We start from the raw sequence: 25,002 nt of genomic DNA on the forward strand, positions 1-25,002 counted from the left end.
GCCTGCCTTGTATACATGAAGCCCTGGGTTCAGTTCCCCAGTACCACATATATAGAAAACGGCCAGAAGTGGTGCTGTGGCTCAAGTGGCAGAGTGCTAAAAGAAGCCAGGGACAGTGCTCAGGCCCTGAGTCCAAGGCCCAGGACTGGTCAAAAAAAAAAAAAAAAAAAAGAAAGAAAGAAAGAAAAAGCTCAAGAACAGTGTCCAGGCCCCAAGTTCAAGCCCCATGACCAACACACACATCATCACCACCATCATCACCACCACCACCCACCACCACCACACACACACTCAAAGGGAAGCCTACATATGAGACCTGGATGGCTCAGAGAATTAGGACGAGAGAAGGGCCAATCCACACAAATGACACACAGGCAACCCACAGGTGACACACAGGTGACATGCTATGTGACTCCCTCAAACATTCCTGAGAAGTGAAATCTACAGGAAGTAAGGACTCTGTTAGGCAGGCAAAAGCAGGGCTAGAAGGGACACCTCTGCTGCAGGGTGTCACCATCAGGGAACTAGGTAAAGAGTATCTTACTGTTACTATATCAAATCCACAACGATCTCACCATAAGAGAGTTAAATCCAAACCTGTCACTTCCCAAAAGTTGCCTTCAGGGAAACTGCTGCAGCCCCAGAGTCCAAGGCTCTGGAGTAAGTCCTCAGGGGCCTGTCTTTGGGGGTCTGTACAGAGCCTTCTGTAGGCAATGCCAGCTGGCAGAGTTCTAAGCTACACAGCATGTGCTCCAACTGGCTTGGCCAGCAGATTCCCTTGGAAGCCAGGTTCACCTATGCACAAACACAAGTGCACGTGCACACACACACACACACACACTCACCTCACACCCCCCACTCTCTCAGGCCTATTTACTTGACTACAATGAGGCTCCTTTGCTACTCTCCCTTGGCAAATCTGGATTAAGTCATAAAGTTAACTGTCTCAACTCAGGATAGATAGGTGGGGCAGAAGGCAATAACCTGACTTACACCCAATACTGTCAGCTGCCACAAGGATGCTCCCCAGACACACGCTGTCCTCTGGATACAGTACTCCATCACAACCAGCCTCCAAGGCATCCAGAACATGACACTTGGCTCCACACAGCCTGTCTGTGGCTCACATCCCAGTAGTTCTTTTTTTTTTTTTCCTTTTTCGATTTGCCAGTCCTGGAACTTGAGCTCAGGGCCTGGGGTTTCTTTTGCTCAAGGCTAGCACTCTACCACTTGAGCCACAGCTCCACTTCTGGCTTTTTCTGTGTATGTGGTACTGAGGAATCTAACCCTGGGCTTCATGCATGCTAGGCAAGCACTCTACCACTGAGCCACATTCCCAGCCCCACAGATCAGTATTTCTGAAAGGTAGTTTAATCAGGTTTCTTGTTCCCTTGGAGTCACCCACCCTCAGAAGGCTTGTCAGTATAGAGCAAGTCAGTCAGACACAGAGCTATGCACCATGCAGTACCATGGGCAGCAGCCAAAACAACTGATACAGAAGTGTGGGTCCCATGCTTTCCACTTCCCATACTGCCATGCCACAGAGAAGGTCCTCACAGTCTGGTTGGTGCCCCTCCCTTCTGACACACAGCATCTTCTCTATGGGATAGGTTAAGTTACCACTGCTCTCAAGATCCTATGTCCCCAGGATCATGGTAACAGATCCAAAGCCAACTATTTCTGGAATGTACGCTAGAGTTGTTCTCCAAATGAAGCCCCCACCTCTTGCTCCTCTGACCCCCTCTGCTCCACTTGCACATGCAGTTAGAGCCTCTAGGTTTGCAGGATAGGATACTCAGGGAGGTTCCTCTGCAGCAACTCCTGCTCTCCTCTCATCTCCTGACCCCACACCAGCCCTACTTCTTTTCTTACAATAGTACGTCTGCTGCAGGGACAAAAGAATCCTAGTCCTCACCTAACCTATTTGGTTACCCAGTCCAAAGCTGGGCTCCAGGGATTAAATAAGCAAATAAATAGGTGGGTGATTGCATGGTTACACTTACTGGGTACATAACTGCTCCCCAGTTGAATTGGAAGTATTGCTGAGGTGTCTCTAAAATCTGATGAGTGCAGTAGCACAACTCTGACTTCCTCACACAAGCACCCAGATCACTGGACAATAAGGGTTTACTAACCCAATGCCAAGAAAGCAGTGTGCTGACACAGAACAGCAAGCTGACACACATACAGTTGAGATTCAACTCTCTATTCTCCCTCCTCTAAATGTGGGACCTCAGTTAGACTACTGTATATACTATGCTGGGTAAGTCAACAGACAAATGTAGGGAATGCTGACACTCAGACAGCAGCACATGGCCATACACAGCAAGAATCAATGTTTTAATGCTTCTAGTGCAATAAGGCCCTGGCCACATGCTGAGCCTAAAGAAATAACAGAGCAAGGCACAATGTTTCAGGAAGTGCTCACTGCCTAATTTAGATACCTATGTGAATGCACACTATACATAGCCATTCCTATCAGGCTTGCACTTCCTGCTGAGCCCCAATGGTTTCACCCACTTTGATTTCTGGTGACCAACACACTCTAGATCTAATTAATAAAATCTTCCCAGAAGTCACCCTGAAGCTGAAGGTGTTAACATGAAGCACATACAGTCCCTCCCCTGAAGGGGAGGGGCACTATAGGAGACGAGACCTGTGCATAGGATGTGAAAGTCTTTACAAGAGATGTAAGAATGAATAATGATTGGGAGTTGTTATAGTTGGGACCCTGTCCCAAAGGGCCAAGTGGGATGGTACTATTGGGAGGTGACAGAAGCTTTAGTGACTTCTTAAAGTCATAGGGTACATGTCCTAGAAGGGGATTCAAGAACCCTGAAACCTCTTCGTTCTTTTTTGCTTCGTGACTATGAGGTAAGTTTACCATGTCATGCTTTACCTCAGCCCTAAAGGCAGTAAGTATGCCCAATTATGGCCTAAAAGCTCCAAAACTAAAAATAATAATAATAATAACAACAACAACAAATAAAATGAAAGCTCCAAAACTTTCAGCCAAAATGTTCCCTCTTAATGTACTGGGCATTGTGTTATAGTGACAGAGCACTAACACAGAAGTAGTAAATGAGAAAACAGTTATGTTGACTGGCAAGTTCATGAGCAATTGCTGGAGGGGTTTTTGTTTGTTTTTAACCAATTTAGTGAAGTAAGACTACTACATAGTACTCATTACAGTATTAATACATAGATTTGTGTGCCCGTGCCTCTGTGTGTGCCGGTATGGAACTGCAATCTTCAATTCAGTGTCTTACACTCTTCCTTGGTTTTTTCCGCTCATGGATATTGCTTTATCACTTGAGCCAGACATCCAGTTCCAACTTTTTGGTGGTTTACTGATAAGAGTCACACAGACTTTTCTGTTCCAGGTGGCTTCAAACAACAGTGATCCTCAGATCTCAGCCTCCCAAATAGCTAGGATTATAGGTATGAGCCATCCGCACCCAGCCTAATACATAGATTTGAAGGGAAAACAAGATGTTTGTCTGACTATGCATGCATGGCTTCTGATGCAATCCTGGCAGAACAAGAAGTAGGCAGAGTTAGCAAACTCCTACATACTCCTCTTGCCAATATGACCTAAACTAGCCTGGGATTAAGGATGCTCAAGATAAAATCTGATTCCATGAGTTACGCATTGTATGGCCCAGGGTAAGACTGAATCTCAGTTCCATCATTTACAATAATAGAAAAATATATATGTTCTAAGCCAGGCATTAGTGGCTAATACCTATAATCCTAGCTACTTAGGATGTTGAGATCTGAGGATCACAGTTCAAAGCAAACCCAGGCAGTAAACTCCATGAGACTCTTATCTCCCAGTAACTAGAAAAAGCCAAAAGTGGAGCTATGGCTTAAGTGGTAGAGCCTTGAGTGAATAAGACAGTACCCAGGCCCTGAATTCAAGTCCCAGCACTGGTACAAAAGGGAAAGAGAGTAGGAAGATGGAGGAGAGGGAGGGAAGGAGGAAGAAAGCAGGACTGGCAACAGAAACGGGAATGGGAAGGGGAAGGAAAAAGAGAAATATTTATGTTCCTTCCATGTCATTTAAGAAACAGAATCATGTCAAACACAAACACTAGGTCACAATCAAGGAAACCTCAATGCCAGAAGCATTGATCCCAGCATGTATGTGTATTGCCAGAACACAGCTGATACTAATACTAAACACTATGCTCTGGGAGGGAGCTTTGTGATGTAGAGCCCCCAAACAGTGTGCTGCTCAATGAACATTAACTACATGTTAGCTGCAATGAAACAGGAAATGTCAGGCAGTAAAATATGGATACTCCTGGACTTACGATGTGTTATGTATGTCCTGATAAACCCTTCATATGTGGAAAACATCCTACCTTGAAAATGCACAAGTCTAGGGGAGGAGGGAGGGGGTTATGAGGGACGAGGTAACAAACAGTACAAGTAATGTATCCAATGCCTAACATATGAAACTGTAACCTCTCTGTACATCAGTTTGATAATAAAAATTTGAAAAAAAAATTTTTAAGTGGAAAAGAAAAAGAAAATGCACAAGTCTATCAACATATCCAACATCACCCAGGCCAGCCCACCACGAGAGCTCAGGTTTTACCCTACTTGCAGAAGGGTAAAACTGTCCCACAGGAAGCCAATTTCATAACCAAGTGTTGACTAGCCATGTAAGTTATGGAATCCTGCACGGAACATAGAAAAGGAGTGCTACATGAGTACCACCATAAAGTTTAAAAACCTTTAGCTGAATAGTTGTATGTCAGGGGCTATTTGTAATGGCATGGAAAAATGTGAACATGGGTCCAAATCATAAGTGGGGTGGGATGGTAACTGTTTGGAGATGTTTCTGCAGTAACTTTTTTGGAGACAGTATGCAGAGCTTATAATTCATCCATTTAAGAAGCATAATTAATGGTCCATTGTAAAGCCACTGCCAATCAATCTTAGAACATTTCCATGCCCCCCCAAAGAAATTCTATGCTCTTCAGTTATCACTTGCCCACCTTTCTCAAGACCCCAACCCCTTTATTTACTTGCTGCGTCTATAGATCTCTGTAGATTAGCCTATTCTGGACACGTGGCCTCTGATTTATTTTTTCAGTATTGGGATTTGAACTATGGGTCTTGTGCTTGCCAAGCAAGCATTTTACCACTTGAGTCACACCCTCTGCACAAATAGTTTCATATCATACCATCTGTCTGAAATTCGGTCTTTTTTACGGCTAAATACTATTTCCTTGCATAGAAACATTTTGTTTATCAGTCCTTGGGGTTATTTCAATTATCTTCAAGTCCTCCTTTAAGCTGAGTGCTGGTGGCTCACATCTGTAAGCCTAACTACTCAGGAAGTTAAAATCTGATCCCAGCTCAAAGCCTGCCTGAGCAGAGAAACTCAGCCAGCAAAAAGCCAGAAGTGAAGGTAGAGTGCCAGCTTTGACCCAAAAAAACTAAGGGAGAACTCATTGCCCTGAGTTCAAGCCAAGTACTGGCTCATGCACACACATACAATCCCTTTAAGAGACCAAAGAGGGAAATATCTCTGTAGACCTAAACCATTAGTTCTTAGGAGCACAATAAACAGAAGAGGGGATAGTTCTTGAGAGGCAGTTTCCCTATAGACAGCACAGGTCAAGCAGTCCAATCTTACAGACCAAGTTTGGACTCAAGTCTTTCCAAGGAAACCTACCTAGACCTTTCTAAAAGGTTTCTAGGAGGGGAGAGGTGGTGAGAAAAATGCAGCAAGGAAAACATTTTCTCTAATAGATACCACTTAAAAACAAAACACTACCACATCATTTGGGCCATGATGGTGCCTGAAATCTCAGTACTTGGGAGACTGAAGACAGAGGATTCCAAGTTGGAGAGGCCAGCCATATCAACTTAGCAAGACTCTGTCGAAGAAGAAGAAGAAAAGAAAGGAGGAGGAGGAGAGGGAGAAGGAAAAAGAGAAAGAGGAGAAGAATTGTGATACACACCGGAAGATCCAAATCCAAAGATAACTGATTCATTTAGCACTGAAAACACCAAAATTCCTGTCTGGTCACCAGGATTGGAGCAGAATTGTTTAAGTACTTTTTATTGTGTTTTATTTGTTTTGTTTTTGCAGCCAGTCCTGGGGTGTGGACTCAGGGCCTGAGCACTGTCCCTGGCTTCTTTTTGCTCAAGGCTAGCACTCTGCCACTTGAGTCACAGCGCCACTTCTGGCCATTTTCTGTATATGTGGTGCTGGATTTTCTGTATATGTGGTGCTGGGGAATCGAACCGAGGGCTTCAAGTATATGAGGCAAGCGCTCTTGCCACTAGGCCATATCCCCAGCCCCCCTGGCTTCTTTTTGCTCAAGGCTAGTACTCCACCTCTTGAGCCACAGCTCCACTTCCGGCTTTTTTCTATATATGTGGTGCTGAGGAATCGAACCCAGGGCTTCATGTATACGAGGCGAGCACTTTACCACTAGGCCATATTCCCAGCCCCACACAATTCTTTTTTTTTCCCAGTCCTGGGCCTTGAACTCAGGGCCTGAGCACTGTCCCTGGCTTCTTTTTTTCCTCAAGGCTAGCACTCTGCCACTTGAGCCACAGCGCCACTTCTGGCCATTTTCTGTATACGTGGTGCTGGGGAATCGAACCCAGGGCTTCATGTATATGAGGCAAGCACTCTTGCCACTAGGCCATATCCCCAGCTCCACTGAAGTACTTTTTAATTCCACAAAGAAATACCAATTTTCCTGAGGCAGACTCAGAAAGTTAGTGCAGTTGTTTTCTTCAAGAAAATAACCACAAATTCCAATTATGCTACATAAATTAGTTCCTCAAGAGCCTCAAAACACCCTTTGATTTCCTCTCTGCCCACATGCTTACAGGGTGAGAGATTTGATAACCATTTTTAGAGTAAAAAATCCAAAGCTCACTCTGAGCCAAGGCATTGAACCCAGGAGCCCACCATACCCAACCTTGTGCACAAACATTAAGCTCCAGGCCAAAGACTAGGATGTGGTCCTGGAAATCACTGGGCATCCACTACTCCCAAGAATAAGTAGATGGGCAGAGTGAGATTAGCTGGCCTCTGGGCTGCAAAGCTAAGGAGCCATAGAGCCTAGAGGAAAACCTGCCCACCAGTCTAGGAGTTCTGAAACTGCCTTTGGTTCTTGCCTCAACTACTTGAAAGTCTTGCCCCCACTTTGATCTAGAGTCATGCCAGGTATTTTTGAGCCTTCTCTGCCTGCAGCTCCAGGGCATGCTGGCAAAGACACTTTCCTCCCCATGCCTCTAACTTCTGCCTATTTTCAAAGTCTTTCTCAAGTACCATGGACCTCACCAGTGCTTTACTGATGACTCCATATAGTCCCCCAACGCATGCAAGAACTATAGGTCAGCCTGGAGCCTGCCAGTAGCCCCAGAAAACATCTGTCTAAAGTGGCTGCTGGACATGTGGTCCCAGCTCCCGAGTCTGGGCTGTGACCCTGGCCAGTCAGTATACTTTTTACTTCCCTAATAAATCCATCTTTTTACTTGAAAAAAAAAAGTGGCTGCTGTCACAATTTTGTGTGCCTGTATCAATCTGCCACCATCCTCAGATGCTGCCCCAGTCTCTGCCAGCACTACAATCAGATTCTTCCTGGTGGGGGTCTTCATTGCCACCTCCTTCCAGGCATGAGATCTTCAAGTAAATAGTGGGGGTTTCCAATGTCTTACTTAGGAGTCATTAGCCAAAACTGCTTTTATAAAAATACTAAGGCATAGCCAAGTGCTGGCTGCTCACGCCTATAATCCTAGCTACTCAGGAGGCTGAGATCTGAGGATGGCATCAAAGCCAGCCCAGTCAGAGAGGTCTATGAGAACATATCTCCAATTAACCACCAGAAAAACAGGTGACACTGTGGCTCAAAGGGGTAGAGTGCTGGCCTTGAGTGAGAGAACTCAGGGATAATGCCATGGCTCTGAGTTCAAGCCCCATGACTGACCAAAAAAAAGTGTGTGTGTGTGTGTGTGTGTGTGTGTACATGCACGTGCACCATTTGCCTTTTCACTTTTTTTGTCCACAAGGACATGAGACTGACATAGGATGACTGCAAATGTAAGAGATTCTGGCTTCCCAGATGAGAATTGCATAAAGAAAAATAATGTAACTTTTCAGCAAACTGTTTTTTAGAAAAGCTGCTGTTCAGAAGAGTTAACATATAACCAGGCTTACTGTGTTTTGATTTGTTTTTGGCAGTGGTGGGGTGTGAACTCAAGAGATTCAGGGGTCTTGCACTCTGCTTAGCTTTCTTGTTCGAAGTTGATACTTTACATGCATGTCTCAACAGGCCTTCAGTTCAGCTTTTTGCTACTTAATTGGAGATGTAGAGTCTCACTGACTTTTCTGCCAGGTCTAGTCTTGAACCTCAATCCTTCAGGTTCCAATTCCCTAAGTAGTTAGGATTATACAAGCACTTGTGCTGGTTAATTTTTTTGGAGGGACGGAGGTGGAGGGAATCTGTCATGAGGCTTGACCTAAAGGCTAGCCGTTGCCCCTGCACTTTTGTTCTCAAGACTGGTACTCTACCACTTTGAGCCACAGTTCCACTTCCAGTTTTCTGGTGGTTGATTGGAGATAAGAGTCTCATGGTCTTTTCTGCCAGGGCTAACTTTGAATTGTGGTCCTCAGATCTCAGCCTCCTAAGTAGCTAGAATTACAGGCATGAGCCACCAGTGCCTAGCTTATTTATTTTTAATAACTTCATAAATACAAAATGTCTGAGTTTCCAGCTCCAACACAGACAGAACCAATGGGCATACTCACAAAAACAAAAATCCTGTAAGGGCATCCTTAATGAGTACGAAGGAACCAAGACCAAAGTGTGTGAAGTACTGACCTAGCCAGCCACTCACCCACTGGGCCAAAGTACCTCCCTCACTCTACTTCACTGCTTTTACAATCACCTCTTGGCTTTCATTAAGTATCCTTCCAACTTTCAGTCCTTTCAACTGGACAGCATTGCCAACACTGCCTTAAAAGGTAACTCCTCACCCCACACATGCTCCAGGCAGCATGCTGCCTACATACAGTCCAACTGGAAGAGAAACAGGTTCCCAGATGCCAATGGACAGGACAGCCTCCCTCCCCCCACTGTCTGTTTCTGCCCTGGGGAGGTCAGGAAAGAAGCTGGGCAATAGGCAACACCTCACCGGTGAGTCCTGCCAGCACCCACCAGGGAGGATAATACCCACAAGCAAAGACAAAATACCTCAAACTGTGCCTCAACAATCACTGATGAAGGTCAGGAGAGTAGAAGCAAGGGACATAATGGAATGGATCCCATCTTAAGTTCTCTGGAACTAACTACTCGTCTATCCTTTGAAGGGCAATGCTGGGTTCACTGCCTGGGTTTCAGCTTCCAGTTCTATTAGTTCAGTTGACCTCTGATGGAATGATCACTATCAGAACAGCATCAAAGGATGCTCCAATAATGCCATCAATGTTCTTTCATGAGCATTCATTATAGTATTCAAAATAATACTAGACTCTGTGTGTGTGTGTGTGTGTGTGTGCACATGTGCACACACATATTGGTCTTGGGGCTTGAACTTGGGTTCTAGGCACTGCTCTTGAGTTTTTGTTCTCAAGGCTAATACTCTACCACTTTGAGCCATAGCTCCACTTCCAGCATTCTGGTGGTTAACTGGAAATAAGTCTCACAGACATTCCTGCCTGGCTGCCTTCGAACTGTGGTCCTCAGATCTTACCCTCTTGAGTAGCTAGGATTATAGGTGTGAGCCACTGACTTTTAATTGTGTATATATGATATTGATCTTAATTGCAGCAATTTTTTTCAGGCTGTGATACCCCCTGGATATTATGCTTTCCAGGTATCTGGTGGTAGGGTAGGAGTCCTTATAAAGTGGACCCATAACCATCATCTTCAACACAAAAACTTTATTATACATGTTTTGTTTCAAGAGGCAAGTTTCTACTGCCAAATAAAAGTTTGAAAACTAGTAATATCATAGCAAACAGGAAAGGGAAACCCTTCACTTCCATCCAACCCCTAGATCCTCTGGATGCTGTATAGGACACTGTAGGCCCCTTCCCAGCAGCTCCCAGGCACCTTTCATTCAAATGATCAGTGACTTTTCTGGTCTATTCTTCAAGTCCCAAACATTCCTTGGTTCTCATCTCATCAAATCCTAAGGCCGGTTATCTCTTCTGCAACTCAGGTCTTCAGGTTAGAAAAACAGGGAGGAGAGGAAGCAGCAACCTCAAGCTGGCTGGGACACCCTAAATGGTGCATGGCCCCTCACAACTCACACAATGCTTTCAACCTAAGAAGTCCCCAAGAGTCCTCTCTGGAGTTCTCTAAGTAAGGAACATTGGGCTGAAGCAGCGTCATGAGGGGTCCACAACATCTAGTTCCAGGAGATGGTTCAAAGAAATGTCACAGAGCACCAATTTCACCCTCAGGCTTCTAGTTGAAAGAACTGAAAGTAGATGTTCCAACAAAAACCTAAACATGAATGTTCACAGCAATACTATTCATATTTTTCAACACATAAAAACAATTCAGATATCCATCAACTAGGAAATAAATAAACAAAATGTGGTACATCCACATAGTGGAATATTATTTAGCCATAAAAAAACAACAAAATTCTATTATGTGCTACAAGGTAAGTAAGCCCTGAAACTATTATGTTGAAATAAGCTAAAGGGTTGCGTATTGCTTGATTCCATTTGGATGAAGTTTCTAGAGTAGGCAAATCTGTAGAAATGGAAAGCAGAGTCACAGTACCCCAGGCCTGGGGGTGAGGAGTACAGAGCATGACTGCTTAACAGTTATAAGGTGTTTTTCTGGGGTGCAGAAAATGTTTGCAACCAGAGCCATGGGAGTGATTTCACAATATCATGAATGTGCTAAAAGCAATGGAGTTGTATTCTTGATAATAATTTCTTCAAATAAACCCAAAGCAGTTCCCTGACTCACTGGCACTAGCAGCTGTGTCCATGTTCCTCCCCTACTCTGCTCCACCCATACAAAGGCCCTGCAAGGGCAGCTCCCCCTCGGCCCCCCCCCCCCCCGCCCCGGGTCTCCTTCTCAGACTCCACCAGCTCTGGGGGGGGGGGGGGAGAGGAACTTTTAAAAAGTCTCTTCCCTGTTTGGTCTTGACAAAGCGCCATGGCCGCAGAATTTTTGGAATATGACGCTATTCGTGGCAGAGGGAGGAATGCTGGAGAATGCGTGGGGACAACCTTCTGGAGCAACAACTTTGCAAGGAAGAGTCATGACTGGTTTCCACAAAAAGCTGCCCTTCCCGTTAAGAAACAGGCAGGGCAGCAGAGTGTGATGGGATGGAGGAAGAGAGACAGGAAGTCTAAACAAGGGCAACTCAGATCCCAGCCTCCAGCCCCATCCTTCCCAGCATATGCAGCCAGGAAGCCCAGCTGACCCCCAGTAGGGTCAGCATTTGCCCAGGGTGAGGAGGCCTCCTAGGTCAGTGCTTCTAAGTCACACTCCCTTTTCCCACCCAATATGCCTATCTCTCTACCTGCAAAGCAGCTGTGACTAATCAAGTTAACAGTGGCCAGGCCATTTCTGTTAGCTATAAATACTGCCAGCAGCACAATAAGCAATCCCAGAGCAAGCCAACCATCCCTGTTCAGGAAGACCTCCATGCCATAGGAGGCCAAGTCCGCCAGAAAGAGGAAGCCCAAGCTCCCCAGGCTCCCAGGCAGGAAGGCAAAAGTGGACTGTGCTGCCTTACTCTATAGACTGAAGAGGGATGAGAGACAGACTCAGGTTAGATTCCAGCTCTTGGCCTCTGACCCGTATGCTTCCTAACCTCTGAAAAGTCTAAAAATTGATATTTACATTTATAGTTCTGAAAATCAAATCCACACAAGCAGATTGACCACAACCCTGTCAATCCCTGTAGCACTCATGTGCGGATGGGGCTGGAGGCAGAGCAGCTGAGGAGAAAAGATCCCCTGGGCTTCAAAGGTTCATGTTTGGTAAGATGGGGATAGAAAGGACAAGGTTTAAGGGCTACCTGGTCACAAAAACACAACAGCAGACCCCCTTTCTGAGCCCATTTTCTCAAGTGTAGCTTCAGTTTAGAGCCCAAGCCCCCTGAGGTCTCTTTAACTTCAATCTTCTATTCTGTTTACTTCTATAAGGGACAAGGCATTAGCTGCAGGTCCAAGGCCTGGCCAGGTAGGACAATTAAGAGATGAGCCAGACATGATGGCATACACCTGTAATCCTTGAGAGGCACAGACAGGAAGTTTATGAGTTTGAGTGAGGGCATCCTGAGCCTGTCTTAAAAAAAAAAAAGGTGCCAGGGGCTGGGAATATGGCCTAGTGGTAAAGTGCTCGCCTCATATACATGAAGCCCTGGGTTCTATTCCTCAGCACCATGTATATAGAAAAAGCCAGAAGTGGCGCTGTGGCTCAAGTGGCAGAGTGTTAGCCTTGAGCAAAAAGAAGCCAGGGACAGTGCTCAGGCCCTGAGTCCACGCCCCAGGACTAGCAACAAAAACAACAACAAAAAAGTGCCAGAGGCATGGCTCAAGTGATAAAGCACCAAGCTAGTAAGTATAAGGCCTAAAGTTCAAACATCAGTATTAAAGGAAAAAAAACAAACTTAAAAAGCAAGCAAACAAACCAACAAAATGTTTCCTGAAGGCAGGCCCTGTATCCTGCATGCAGGTTCCATGTTGGTGGAGGCCTACTTACTGCGCTCCCACCATATAGCTAGTTTTCCAAGCTCAATCTTTCCTATGTCCCAGAAGTTACTGAGGGTTATGCATGTACCTCTCATTGTTCCCCAGGAACCCTGTTTTTAGATGAAGCAGAGGAACCTGCACTATGCACATGGAAAATGCTGAAAGCCCCTACTCACTACTATCCCAGCTGCCTTATGTGGCACACTAAAATGAAAAGTAGGACTGTCAGATTTCTGGGTCAGAGCACATCCCAAGCAGAAGTCAGGCACACAACCCTGACCTTCAGGGATCCTGAGGCTCCCATATCCAAAATGGCCCCCTCATTCCTGTCAATAAAGCTCTGAGTGTGAACTAGGAGGTCCTGAAGATGTGGTCCCTTTCTCTCAGTTGATGCTTTTAGCAACTGACCCCAGTTCCCATGGTGCCTTATGCTCCAGGAAGGACCAGATGGAGGTAAGAAACCACATGCAGAGTATATGCTACAGAGCTTCACAAGTCTGTTAAACCCAGTGATTCAGAGCCTGCAGGATCAAGGACATGGCTATTTCCTGATTTTGAATTCCTCATTTAGGGGAAAAATAGTGCTTCCTGTTCAGGACTATGCCAAAGGTGTGGTCATTACCACAGGCCAGCAGCCTATCTGGGGGATGTGGAACTCCCTGTGACTCAGGAGAGGTAAGGGTTTGGGAACTGGGCACCATCCACCCAATACTGTCTCCCAACACCTACCACCACTGCCAGCCCCCCACACCTACTCACCCACCTCAGAACTATGGAGTCCAAATTAGGACAATGCCCTGTTCCTGATAGCAAAGGTTAACACTTATCAGGGCAGGGAAACAAGACAGGACCATGGAAAAACCCATGCTGGCCTTCCTGTGACCTAGTCAGGTTGCTGAATCCTGGGTCTCAACCATCTGTTCTGACAATTTCTCTCCTGCTTAACAGGGGACAATCGGTGCAGGTCCCTCCTCCCAGAGTAGGATAAGAAATCCATTAAGCAACTATGATTTATTCTACAGGACACCAGCTTTCTACCTAGCTAGACTAAAACAGTTTACAAGTCAGAGTCCCTTCTAAGAGGAGGGGCAAGTTTAGAATCACATGAAGGCTGGAATAGAACTGAACTCTGTATCACAGTCTCATTGTAGAGCAGCTTGCTAACTTGGGTGGGCAGCTCACCACTCTGAAACTCAATGCTCCTTTCTCTGCCAGGGAGTCAGGATGCCACCAGTCCTTTGTGAGATCACAGATCTGACGCTCTGACTCAATAGGTTAAGGCTCAGAAAAGTGCTGCAGGCCCATCCATGCATATAAGCCAGCTCCCTCTCTGAGCCACCATCCGTGCAGCACACAACCATCAAGCTGGGCCCAGGAAAGGCTAGAGCCAGAAGAGTTACAGGCTCCAGGCAAAATCCAGACTGTGGTTTCATGTGAACTCAGATGACCCTGACTGAGAAAACCAGTGCATGGTTTGGAAGACTCCAGTTCCAGCAGCCAGCAATCAACCCACTGGGCTTTCTTTCCCCAAAGGAAGTGATAGTACTACATAACAGAAGAAACAAGGCAGGGGTGATTCCATTCCAGGACAGACTTAGACACAGCTCTGATTGAAGCACAAAAATCTGGGGCAGAGTTTTCAGACCTGCCCCCTGACACTTAGATGGGACCTGAGGTTCCTCCATGAGCTAGAACCCTGCCATTTTTTTCCAGCACCATAAATAGATAGCATTTCTGTAGACTCTCTGCATAAAAGATTCTAGGATTTAATGAAAGCCTGAAAACTACTGAACTGGCCCAACTGTGTCATTCAGACAAGAATGGCCTGGAGAACCAGGATAAAAGGAGGACCTGTTCAATGAGGTCAAATGCTCCAGGTCAGAGCTCCTGCAACTCTCCTGTTGCTTCTCTCACACAACAGCAACAGTGGAAGATTTCTGGCAGTGGGATGTCCTCCCCAAATTGACTGCAGAGTTCTCCTCTTTAAGACTACACGACAGTTTGAAAATAGTTTAAAGATGAACACTGAAGTCAAACTTAAATTTCAGCTTAACAGCTCCCGGATTTTAGAAGTCATATGGCCCAAGCAAAGACTCTGTACCACAGGAGAGGCTGCCAGCATATTTCCTGGAATATTAATTATTATTTGGGGGCTTGAGGTCTCCCATGGCACACAACACTCTCCCTGTGAACACAAAGCAGGTCCCTACTTTACAGGTGAGAGACCCTAAATTACCTTCATGGATTATCTAGCAAATGTGTGTGGAGAACACAGGTCTGGAACCTTGCTTATCAAGAAAGCATCTCTAGCTGACCATTGGTAGGTCATACCTGTAATCTAGCTACTAAGGAGGCTGAGATCTGAGGATCACAGTTTGAAGCCAGCCCAGGCAGGAAAGTCTGTGAAACTCTGTATTTCTAATCATCAAAATGCCAGAAGTGGAGCTTTGGCTCAAATGGTAGAACACTAGCCTTTAGCAAAAATGCTCAGGGACAGTGCCTCAGATCTGAGTTCAAGCCCCAGAAATGGCACAAAAATAAACAAGAAGAGAACTTGAAGGAAAGGCCCAGTAACAGACCAGCACCACAAATTCCAAGCATTGGGTGAAGACCCACAGAGCTAAGAACTGCATAAGAACAGCCATGGTCATATATGTAATAGGGGTCATTGTGAACAGTAATACACCCTGACCTGTCACACAAACTCATTCCTCATAGGACAGCCCCAGAGAAAAACCCCACTGGACCCTAGTCAGAACTCTCTACTTTTCTGTTCCTGAACCCTAACCCTGCCTATGAAATGGGAATGGGGATCAGAGCCTAAAGACATCTTCCCAAATACACCCAAAGCAGTTCAAAGTAGAAAGTCACAAAGAACCCTCAAGCTGGGCACCAGTAATTCATGCAAATAATCCTAGCTACTCAAAAGGCTAAGATCTGAGGGTCCCAGTTTAGAGCCTATCTGGGCAGAGAAGTTAGAGACTTCCGTTAACAAAAAGCTGGACACCAGCCATGAGCAGAAGCTGAACAAAAAAAGCTAAGGAAAAGTCTTGAGGCATGAGGCCCTGAGCCCCAATTCCAACACACACACACACACAGTTGCCAAAGCGACATCAAGAGCAAGGAATGGAGGGTACAAAAAGGAGTAGCAGGTACAAGAGAACCAGCAATGCCAGAACCCTCCAACTGCAAAGCCTTCTTCAGACCACCATGAGGAAGGGAGAAAAGGCCTGATCTGGAGACCCCAACTGCGACTAGCACAGTAGGTACCAATATGTCAGTGGTGCTCTGAATCAGAGCCATAAGGAAAAATATGAGCATTGTAACTTCTTTACATGTTGAAATTACAGTATTCTGGATAGATCAGGTTAAAGAAAATACCATAAGCCGGGTGCTGGCTTATGGTATAAGCATGATGGCTCATGCTTATAATTCTAGCTAAGTACTCAGAAGGCTGAGATCTGAGGATCACCGTTCAAAGCCATCCAGGGCAAGAAAGTCTATGAGACTCTTATCTCCAATTAACTACCAAAAAGCTAGAAGTAGAGGTGTATGACTCAAGTGTTAAAACACAAGATCTGAGCAAAAACAAAAACAACAAAAAACCTCAAGGATAGTACCCAGGCCCTGAGTTCAAGCCTCAGGACCAGCACATAATGACTTCTATCTACTTTACATTTTAATGGAGAATACAAAATTTTAAACTGCATATGTACCTTCCATTACAGCTTGTTTAGATACTTAATCTAACACACTAGCACTTGGATACCATCTGGTTTTTAAGACTTGAAACCAAGAATGGTAGTTTTGGGAGTTTTGGAGGGGTTGTTGTTTTGTTTTTTGGTTTTTTTTCCTGGCATCAGTCTTGGAGCCTGAACTCTGGGCCTCTCTTTTGCCCAAGGCTAGCATTCTATCAGTGAGCCACAGCTCTATTTCCAGCTTTTTGTTGTTTAATTGGAGATAAAAGTCTCACAGAGGGCTGGGAATGTGGCTTAGTGGTAGGGTGCTTGCCTAGCATGCATGAAGCCCTGGGTAATTCCTCAGTACCACATAAACAGAAAAAGCCAGAAGTGGCGCTGTGGCTCAAGAGGTAGAGTGCTAGCCTTGAGCAAAAAGAAGCCAGGGACAGTGCTCAGGCCCTGAGTCCCAAGCCCCAGGACTGGCAAAAAACAAAAACAAAAACAAAAAAGTCTCACAGACTTTCCTGTCTAGGCAGTCTTCAAACTATGATCCTCAGATGTCAGCCTCCTGAGTAGCTAGGTTTATAGATGTGAACCACTGACACCCAGTTTCCAAGAATGGCTTTTATATTTTTTAATCGTATTTTTTTGAGCAAGGGTCTCACTTTGTAGCCCATGCTGGTCTCAATCTCTTAATTCTCCTGCACCTATCACCCATGAACTAGGATTACAGGCATGTTATCATGCCTAGCTTCCTTTCACATATTTAAAGAATTATATAAGAGCTTAATTTTTTTGGGGGGGGCAGTCTTGGGCCTTGAACTCAGGGCCAGAGCACTGTCCCTGGCTTCTTTTTTTTTGCTCAAAGCTAGCACTCTGCCACTTGAGCCACAGCGCCACTTCTGGCCATTTTCTATATATGTGGTGCTTGGGAATCGAACCCAGTGCTTCATGTATATGAGGCAAGCACTCTTGGCACTAGGCCATATTCCCAGCCCTATATAAGAGCTTAATGCCTGGATTTTACCTGTTGGCCTATAACACCTATTTATTTTCTGGCCCTTTAAGAAAAAAAGTTTTCCAATTCCTGTTCCACATGAAATATCAGAGATTCATTTCAGGTGTCACTTTGGGTATGGGGCATATAGGCTGTGATTTTTTTTAAATTTTATTTTATTGTCAAGGTGATATACAGAGGGGTTACAGTTACATTCATAAGATAGTGAGTACATTTGTTGTCAAACTTGTTACCCCTTCCCCCATATTTCTCCCACTTTCCCTCCCCTACACTCCTCCTGGGTGTGATGCTGTGCATTCTTTTTCCCTGAGGTAAAATTAATGCAATTAATCACTTTAAATGAACAATTCAGTAGCATTTGTTACATTTCACAATGTTATACAACCAGCACTTCCATCTAGTTCCAAAATATTTCATCACCCTCAAAACAGAACCCCAGTCCCATTAACATTACCCCTTAGCACCCTTCTCCCAATCTCTGGTAATTACTGATCTGCTTTGTGCCTCTCCTGATTTACCTATTCCGGAGGTTTCACATGGATGGAATCATATACTAGGTGACCTTCTCCGTATGTCTCTTTCACTTGGCATCATGTCTCTAAGTACATCCATGCTGTAATAACTCTCCAAGATATTCCACTTAATGAATACAACCACAAACTGTTTATCCACTCATCTGCTGATAGGCATCTGGATTACTGCCACCTTTGGGCTACAGTAAAGAATGCTGTTGTGAGCATCCATGTACAGGTATTTGCATGAATTCTTTTGGGCATATACCTCAGAGTGGAACTGTTAGTTGACACAGAATTAAGATGTCCATGAAAAACTGTCAAAATGTGTTCTACAGCAACTACACTATCTTGGTCCCACTAACAAGGCATGAGGGCTCTGATTTTCTTAACATCTTCACTTGTTAAATTCTGTTGTTTGGAATTATAGTCATCCTTATGAGTATGAAGTAGTTCTGATTTGCATTTTCCCCATAACTAATGACACTGAGCATTCTTTCACATCCCTGGTATCCATTTCTAAGGAATTTTGATACATTACTTGTAAAACAATGCATCAACCCACAAATAAGTTACAAATCTTCTGAAAAGGATGGGGTATTTCCTCATTGCTCCTGTGTCTTGAAGAAAGGGAACTCTTAAGAAATGCTTTTCAGAGACCTAGTCCTAGCCTACCTCTCAATAAGAGATTCCACTCTTTGACCCCAACAGTAATGGTAGCAAGGTATCATCTGGGCACAATCAGACTAGCAGGAGTGAGCACAAAAGAGATCAGTCCTGGGGAGCAGTGGGGGAGAAAGAAAGAAAGAAAGAAAAGAAAGAAAGAAAGAAAGAAAGAAAGAAAGAAAGAAAGAAAGAAAGAAAGAAAGAAAAAAAAAAAAAAAAAGAAAAGAAAAGCAAGAAAAGAAAGAAACAAAGAAAGAGATCAGTCCCAATCCCATTTCATAGCAAATAATGGCTCATGGGCCCAATCCTGACAACTTTGTTTTATAAAGTTTTACTGGGGCCAGGTGCCAGGTACTCACACATATAATTTTATTTACTCAGGCAGCTACGACCTGAGGACAGCAGTTCAAAGCCAGCCTGGGCAGAAAAGTCCCCATGAGACTCTTATCTCCAATTAACCACTCAAAAACCAGAAGTGGTGATGTGGCTCAAGTGGCAGAGCTCTAGCCTTGAGCACGAGGAGGCTCAGGGACAGCACCAGGCCCTGAGCTCAAGCTCCACAATCGATTAAAAAAAAAAAAAGTTTTATTGGGGCATAGCCATACACTAGTTCATGTATTATCTACAGCTCATTTTGCACCTTGACAACAAAGTCACACAATCCCCCCAGAGACCATATGGCCTAGGAAAGCTTAAAATATTTACAATCTTGCCTTTTAGAGGATGTTTATGGACTCCTGACCCAAAGTATATACAGAAAACTTCTGCAAACCAATGGGGGCAGGGAATAATTCTACAGAAAAATGCAAATATGCAATTCACAAAATAAATAAAAAATACTCCATAAATATTATGGAGAGGCTAACCTTGCTGGAAATTAGTAAATCATTTGGCTAGGTGTCAGTGGCTCACTCCTGTAATCCTAGCTACTACTCAGGAGGCTGAGATCTGAGAGTCATGATTCAAAGTCAGTCCAGGAAGGAAGTCAATGAGACTCCTCGATGACCACCAAAAAGCCACAAGTGGAGCTGGGGCCCAAGTGTTAGAAAGCCAGCTGTGTGCAAAAAAAAAGCTAAGGGACAACTTTCAGGCTCTTAAGTTCAAACCCCAATACTGGCACAAAAAAAAAAAAAATCATTTCATAGTATCCAGTCCTGGAAATGTTATGACATAGCCTTTTTTGGAAGGCAATGTGGTGGTATCTGTAAAAAAATGTAATGGGCTTGATGTCAACCCAGTTATTCTATTTTTAGGTATCTTCCCCAAAGAAATACTTGCACTCATGCACGCACACACCATACAACCAAAAAGCGTTATAAAGCTGTTCTCTGAAGCATTCACTATTTGTAACAGCAAAATTGATCAGAAACCTTGATGTCCATTCGTAAGGGAATAGGTTAAATTACAGTATATCCCTAACAGAATATGCAAAATGCCTTATATTTTTGTGTGTAACACCATGAAATAAGATCTCAGTCATATTGTTCTACAGGGAAAAACAAACTTCAGAGCTAATTCGGGCGCACAGCTCAGGTAAATAATATATGTATTTGTTTGTTTGTTTTAGTACAACACAGAGAAATACACTAGAGGACTGAAGGGAAACAGAGGCGCAGGACTGAAAGAGGGGATGACAAGAGTGATACATATCATGTATCCCAGATCACTCTGAATTCCCATGAGAAAAGGCAAGGAATTCTAAACCAGCACCTTCTGCAACACAACCACCCTTGACCTCCCTGTCCTAATGTGCTCACAGGAGAGCCACTGTAAACACTGAATAGAGTCAGGGAAAAGACAAGGCTTAAGAGTCCTAGCTATGCCCTTTCTTAGCCAAGCTGCTTCCCTTCTCCAGGTTTCAGTCTTCTCACTAGTAAAAGGAAGTGGCTAGATTAGCTGATCTCTAAGTTCTTTCCAGGTCTGATGCCACAATACAGGCCCTGGAAGAGGTTTCTGTACCTCTCTAAGGGAAAAGCAAACAAACAAAACCCACAGCTGAGGAAATAAAGTTCAAATCAGAGCCCTCTGAGGAATGTCCGCTCCTGGGAAGATGACATCCCAAGAGCAAAAGCTGTCTCCGCCTCCCTGGGCTCTGTGTCCTCGCCTATTAAAGAGGGGGTGGCCTTGATGATCGATGATGTATCTTCCAGCTTGGACAGTCTAAAATAAGCTCAGGGAAGGAGGGGCAGCAGGAAGCAGGGGTTTGGGGGGAGACTGATGGGAATGGATTGGTTGAGGTTTTCTAATGGAGCCAGAAGGATGAGAGCAAAAGGCTGGGGGGAGGGCCGGATGCAGCGAGCAACAGTGAAGGCTGTTGGCAAGAGCTAGTCTCCCTCCTCTCCTTTCAAGAGCAGTTTCTTCCAGAGCGATCCTGGGAGGTAGAAGGCTGGGCTAATCTCTCCTAATACAAATAACCCCACTCATTATTTCAGAAAGGACCATACCAGTTGTGCCCTGGAGGTCTCAGGCCTATTTTAAAACCCACAATTCAACTTTGAATACAGTGTGACAGTACAGTACTTTAAATATGCCTCTGCCCTGGAATTCAATTAATAACCAATAATTTTTAATGTTAATAGTTCTGGCTCAAACATACAAATTCCACTCTAGTTTATCTAAGCTTAAGAATCAGAAAACAGACCTTAGGTGGCTTATATGCCTGATTTACCAATTTTGGTAGTTACTTAGAATAACCAGGAAACTCACAAGTCTCTCTCAAAACAACCCTTGCCAAACCTTTGAAAACCAACTTTGAAAATCAAAGTTGACTATTCTGTAAGAACGCTAAACTGTAAGAGGAAAAAGCTTGATAAAATACCATTCCTTGCTTTACCCAGCAGCTCCATAGAAGTGAGCCAGGAATTACTTTTTACTAATTTGCAGATAAAGAAATTAAAACACACAGAGCTAAAGGGACTTGTTCAAGGTCACACCACTGAAAGTGACAGGTAAGACAACCCAGAAACTGCTTCCCAAAACAAACTATCCCTATGAAAGAAGAGACCCACATCTTTCTTCCTTAAAAATCTACCCCTAGGGCTGGGAATGTGGCTTAGCGGTAGAGTGCTTGCCTAGCATGCATGAAGCCCTGGGTTCTATTCCTCAGCACGACATAAACAGAAAAAGCCAGAAGTGGCGCTATGGTTCAAGTGGTAGATCGCTAGCCTTGAGCAAAAGAAAGCCAGAGACAGTGCTCAGGCCCTGAGTTCAAGCCCCAGGACTGGCAAAAACAACAACAACGACAAATCTACCTCTACTACTCATTGGTATAACTTGTACACTCCAGCCTATCCCTAAGGCCCTTGGTGTCCCAACCACCTATGATTTTGAGGCCTAGAGAGTTTGATTAAACTTCTTGTTCATTTCCTAGCCGTTGGAAAAAAGATCTCAGAGAAAGGCATCATGTCCTAGGCCATAACCTCTGCCCTACCACCCTGCTCTGGTCTGCCCTGTAAACAGTCAAACATTGTTTGCACTTAAAATGGCATTAAAAACAGCCAGGCAGGAGCACTTCAAAGCAATGTTTTGTGTCTAAGAGGTTCTTTTCTGAAAGGAGTGGCTACAACTAGGTCACTGTAGACTGGAATGTAAAGGGAGCTACCCTGGCCTTATGCAGAACACACAGGCTCAGGAGAGGATAGAGACTAGGGGAGAAGGGCAAATAAAGTACAGATTCCTCAATACCAGGAGTGTGGAGAGCAACCAGAGCAGGGGCTCCCAAAGGCCAAAGGGGACTGCAGCCAAACCTTGAGGGCCTTGTACTGACACAGTCCCCCATCTTCTAAATCATTCCAGAGTGGAGCCCAGCCAGCACTCTGTTCTTGATGTCTGTGACTCTGATGCAAGTTGGGGGGCTACTACCTATTCCAAATTCCTCTCAATTGGCAGATGAAGCCAACAGGCGTGAATTAACTTTCCCCAGGACCCACAGGTCTCTTGAACTCCGGGGCTACAGACCAGAGACCTGGGAGAACAGGGTGGGAGGAGGGCAGACCCCAGCTCTCCTCTCCACAAAAGCTCACAGGTTCAACAGCAAGATCCTCCTCCCCAGACTTAAAGACCCTGCACCTCTACTCAGCCCTCCTCACTGCCTCCCCCGTGGTGACAATGACTTAGAAGGAGGGGGCAAGCTGGGTTCTACAAGATGGAAGCCCACCACCCATCTAGTCAAGCCAAACCCAAACTACTCTCTGGTGGATAAGTCTTGAGTCCAGTTCCAAGACAAGAGTGGGAGGTGGGGGGGAGGGAGGGGTCCTGCCAAGCGGCAAACAATCCCCAAGTGCTTTGTTCCTACCAAGAGAAACCAGGCCTTTTTTTTTTTTTTTTTGAGTCACCCAAAAAGCATGAATCACACGACAGAGCCATGAGAATGAGAAAGGATGTTATTTTTCAGCATACTTGAGGATTTTCCCTTTGTCCCGACACTATCAATACTCTTCCCCCCACCCCCATCTCCAGTCCCATCCCCCAGCACACACGCATTTTTCCTGCTCCATTTTTTTTTCTTTAATTTTTCCCGGTGGCGCTCCAGGGCCCGCCCCGCAGGCCTCCAGGGGTCTCCGGGCTCCGCGGCCCTCGCCGCTCACCTGCGTCAGGTCCTCGTCGTTGAGCAGATGCGACTCGCGCGGCTTAAAGCAGTTCTGACACTTGCTCTTGTTAAAGATGTTGGCCTGGAATTTCCTGCACGGATTCTCCTTGGCCGCCGACATGGTTGACGCGGCGGCGGCCGCGGCGACGGCGCGGCCCGGCCCGGCGCGCTCCCGGAGCTTCGGGGCTCAGCGCGGCCGCCGCCGCATCTCCAGCCGGCCGCCTCAGGCCCGGCCCGGCCCGGCCTCTCCGCGGGTTCGCCGGGCGCCGCCTGCTCGCCGCGGCCTCACAGCGCGCGCGCCACCCCACGCTCGCCCGCACCGCCGCCGCCGCCGCCGCCCCCCTGCCGCCGCGGGCCCATGGACGCGGCCTCGGCCCGCTGCCTCCGCCGCGGCCGCCTTCTAGGCGCCGGTGGCCGCCGGCCTGATGGTCGCACAACCGTCGCCGCCGCTTTCCTGGGCGCCCGCGGCCGCTGCAAATGGGAGCGGGGCGCCGCGCGCATTCGGGGCGGGGCGGCGCCGGGGTGGGGCGGGGCCACACTTTTGAGCGGCATCTCCATCAGCCAATGGAAGCTACGATCTGCTTCTAACAAAGAAATCTATAAACCAATGGGATCTGGTGGGCGGGGCAAAGCACAACCGAGCGCAAGGTAACTTGTGCCGGCAGGGGAAGGTGGGGGTGCCGGAATGGGACGTTCAGGTTTGGTGGACTGGCGCCGAGGCCCAGGGCCCTGACAGCTGCCAGACACGGCGGGGGCCTGCTGAGGAGGAAGGGCGGAGCGGACCTCCGGCGGGGGACTCTCCGCAAGCCCCTTGCTTCCAGTGTGGCCTTCTCTCCGGTGCCCAGCCTGCGCACCCGGATCGGACAGATTCCTTTAGTACCTACTGTGTGTCAGACCTAATCGTCGTAGTCCACAGTTTAATACTAACTAGCTACGTACCTTTCCAAGTGCTCTGCCACGATCCATCCCCACTGTACGAATGAGGAAAGTGAGACACAGAGAAGTTGGGTAATAAGAGGTAGTGTGTTCTGGGATGACTAAGAGAAGATGTCAGCAGCCTTGACGAGCTGTCAGTTCTATTATGGGACATTAGTGAATGCTGACTCCCTGCCAGGTCCTGAGCTAGGCATTCTTACCTTCATTATGTGCTTGAGGAAATCAAGGCTTAGACACATGAAGTAATTTGTGCAAGGTCACTCTGCCAGGAAGGGACCCGTAGCTGTCACTCCAGACCTCCATTGCCCAGGCTCCTAGTCAAAAGACAACACTGGGGAGTGTGCACCTTAGAATCAGAGTGGCTTCCGAGAAGCCACATGGTGAATTTAGGCTGATAGTGAGATGTTCATAATGGCTAGAGGAAGAAGTGGAGGAAGAGGGTAAAGGGATTTGGTAAGGACTAGATACCCAGGACTTTGGGTTCCAAACTCAACCAGCTGGCAGTTGTGATTCTGTTGAGTTTTAAAACTGAGGGTGAGCTAACTCAGCTTTCACAGCAGAGGTGACATTGGAGCCTGTGGTGGCAGCAGCTGTTGCTTAGGGGAAGGGAAGGGAAGGCTTTAAGGAGATAAGTAGGGATGCTTCCAGAGTGGTGTACTTTTCCACTGATCTTCTGGGAAGTGGATTTCTACGTTTTAAAAAAATGTTTCTCCAGCAAAGGGAGTGGAGAAAGTCAGATCAAAGTCCTCCTGCAGCCCGAGGGAGGAAAGCCCAGCTCCACCCCTCAGCTCCCTGGTTTGGGCTTTTACCTTGACTGGTGTCTCCAGTGACCACCTGTACAAAACTCACATGATTGTACAAAACCCACATGATCTGATGCAGTTGCAAGCCTTAAGGAA

General features: G+C 45.9%; 1 protein-coding gene across 6 annotated transcripts in view; it reads right to left on the reverse strand.

Annotated features, from left to right (window-relative positions):
- The window catches only part of LOC125365104 (myosin phosphatase Rho interacting protein), a 128,901-nt gene extending 105,235 nt beyond the window's left edge, over positions 1–23,666 (reverse strand). For 3 of the 6 annotated variants that reach the window (XM_048364930.1, XM_048364932.1, XM_048364931.1), the window contains exon 1: positions 23,166–23,425. In XM_048364930.1, coding sequence (XP_048220887.1) covers positions 23,166–23,288 — 123 coding nt within the window. In that variant the 5' untranslated portion in view covers positions 23,289–23,425. Of the gene's footprint in view, positions 1–23,165 lie in introns of all 6 variants that reach the window. The other 3 variants (XM_048364934.1, XM_048364935.1, XM_048364933.1) reach the window with 2 other exon arrangements.
- Between the last annotated feature and the right edge of the window lie 1,336 nt (positions 23,667–25,002).

This window comes from Perognathus longimembris, chromosome 17 (genome assembly GCF_023159225.1).
Source record: "Perognathus longimembris pacificus isolate PPM17 chromosome 17, ASM2315922v1, whole genome shotgun sequence".
Taxonomy (NCBI): domain Eukaryota; kingdom Metazoa; phylum Chordata; class Mammalia; order Rodentia; family Heteromyidae; genus Perognathus; species Perognathus longimembris.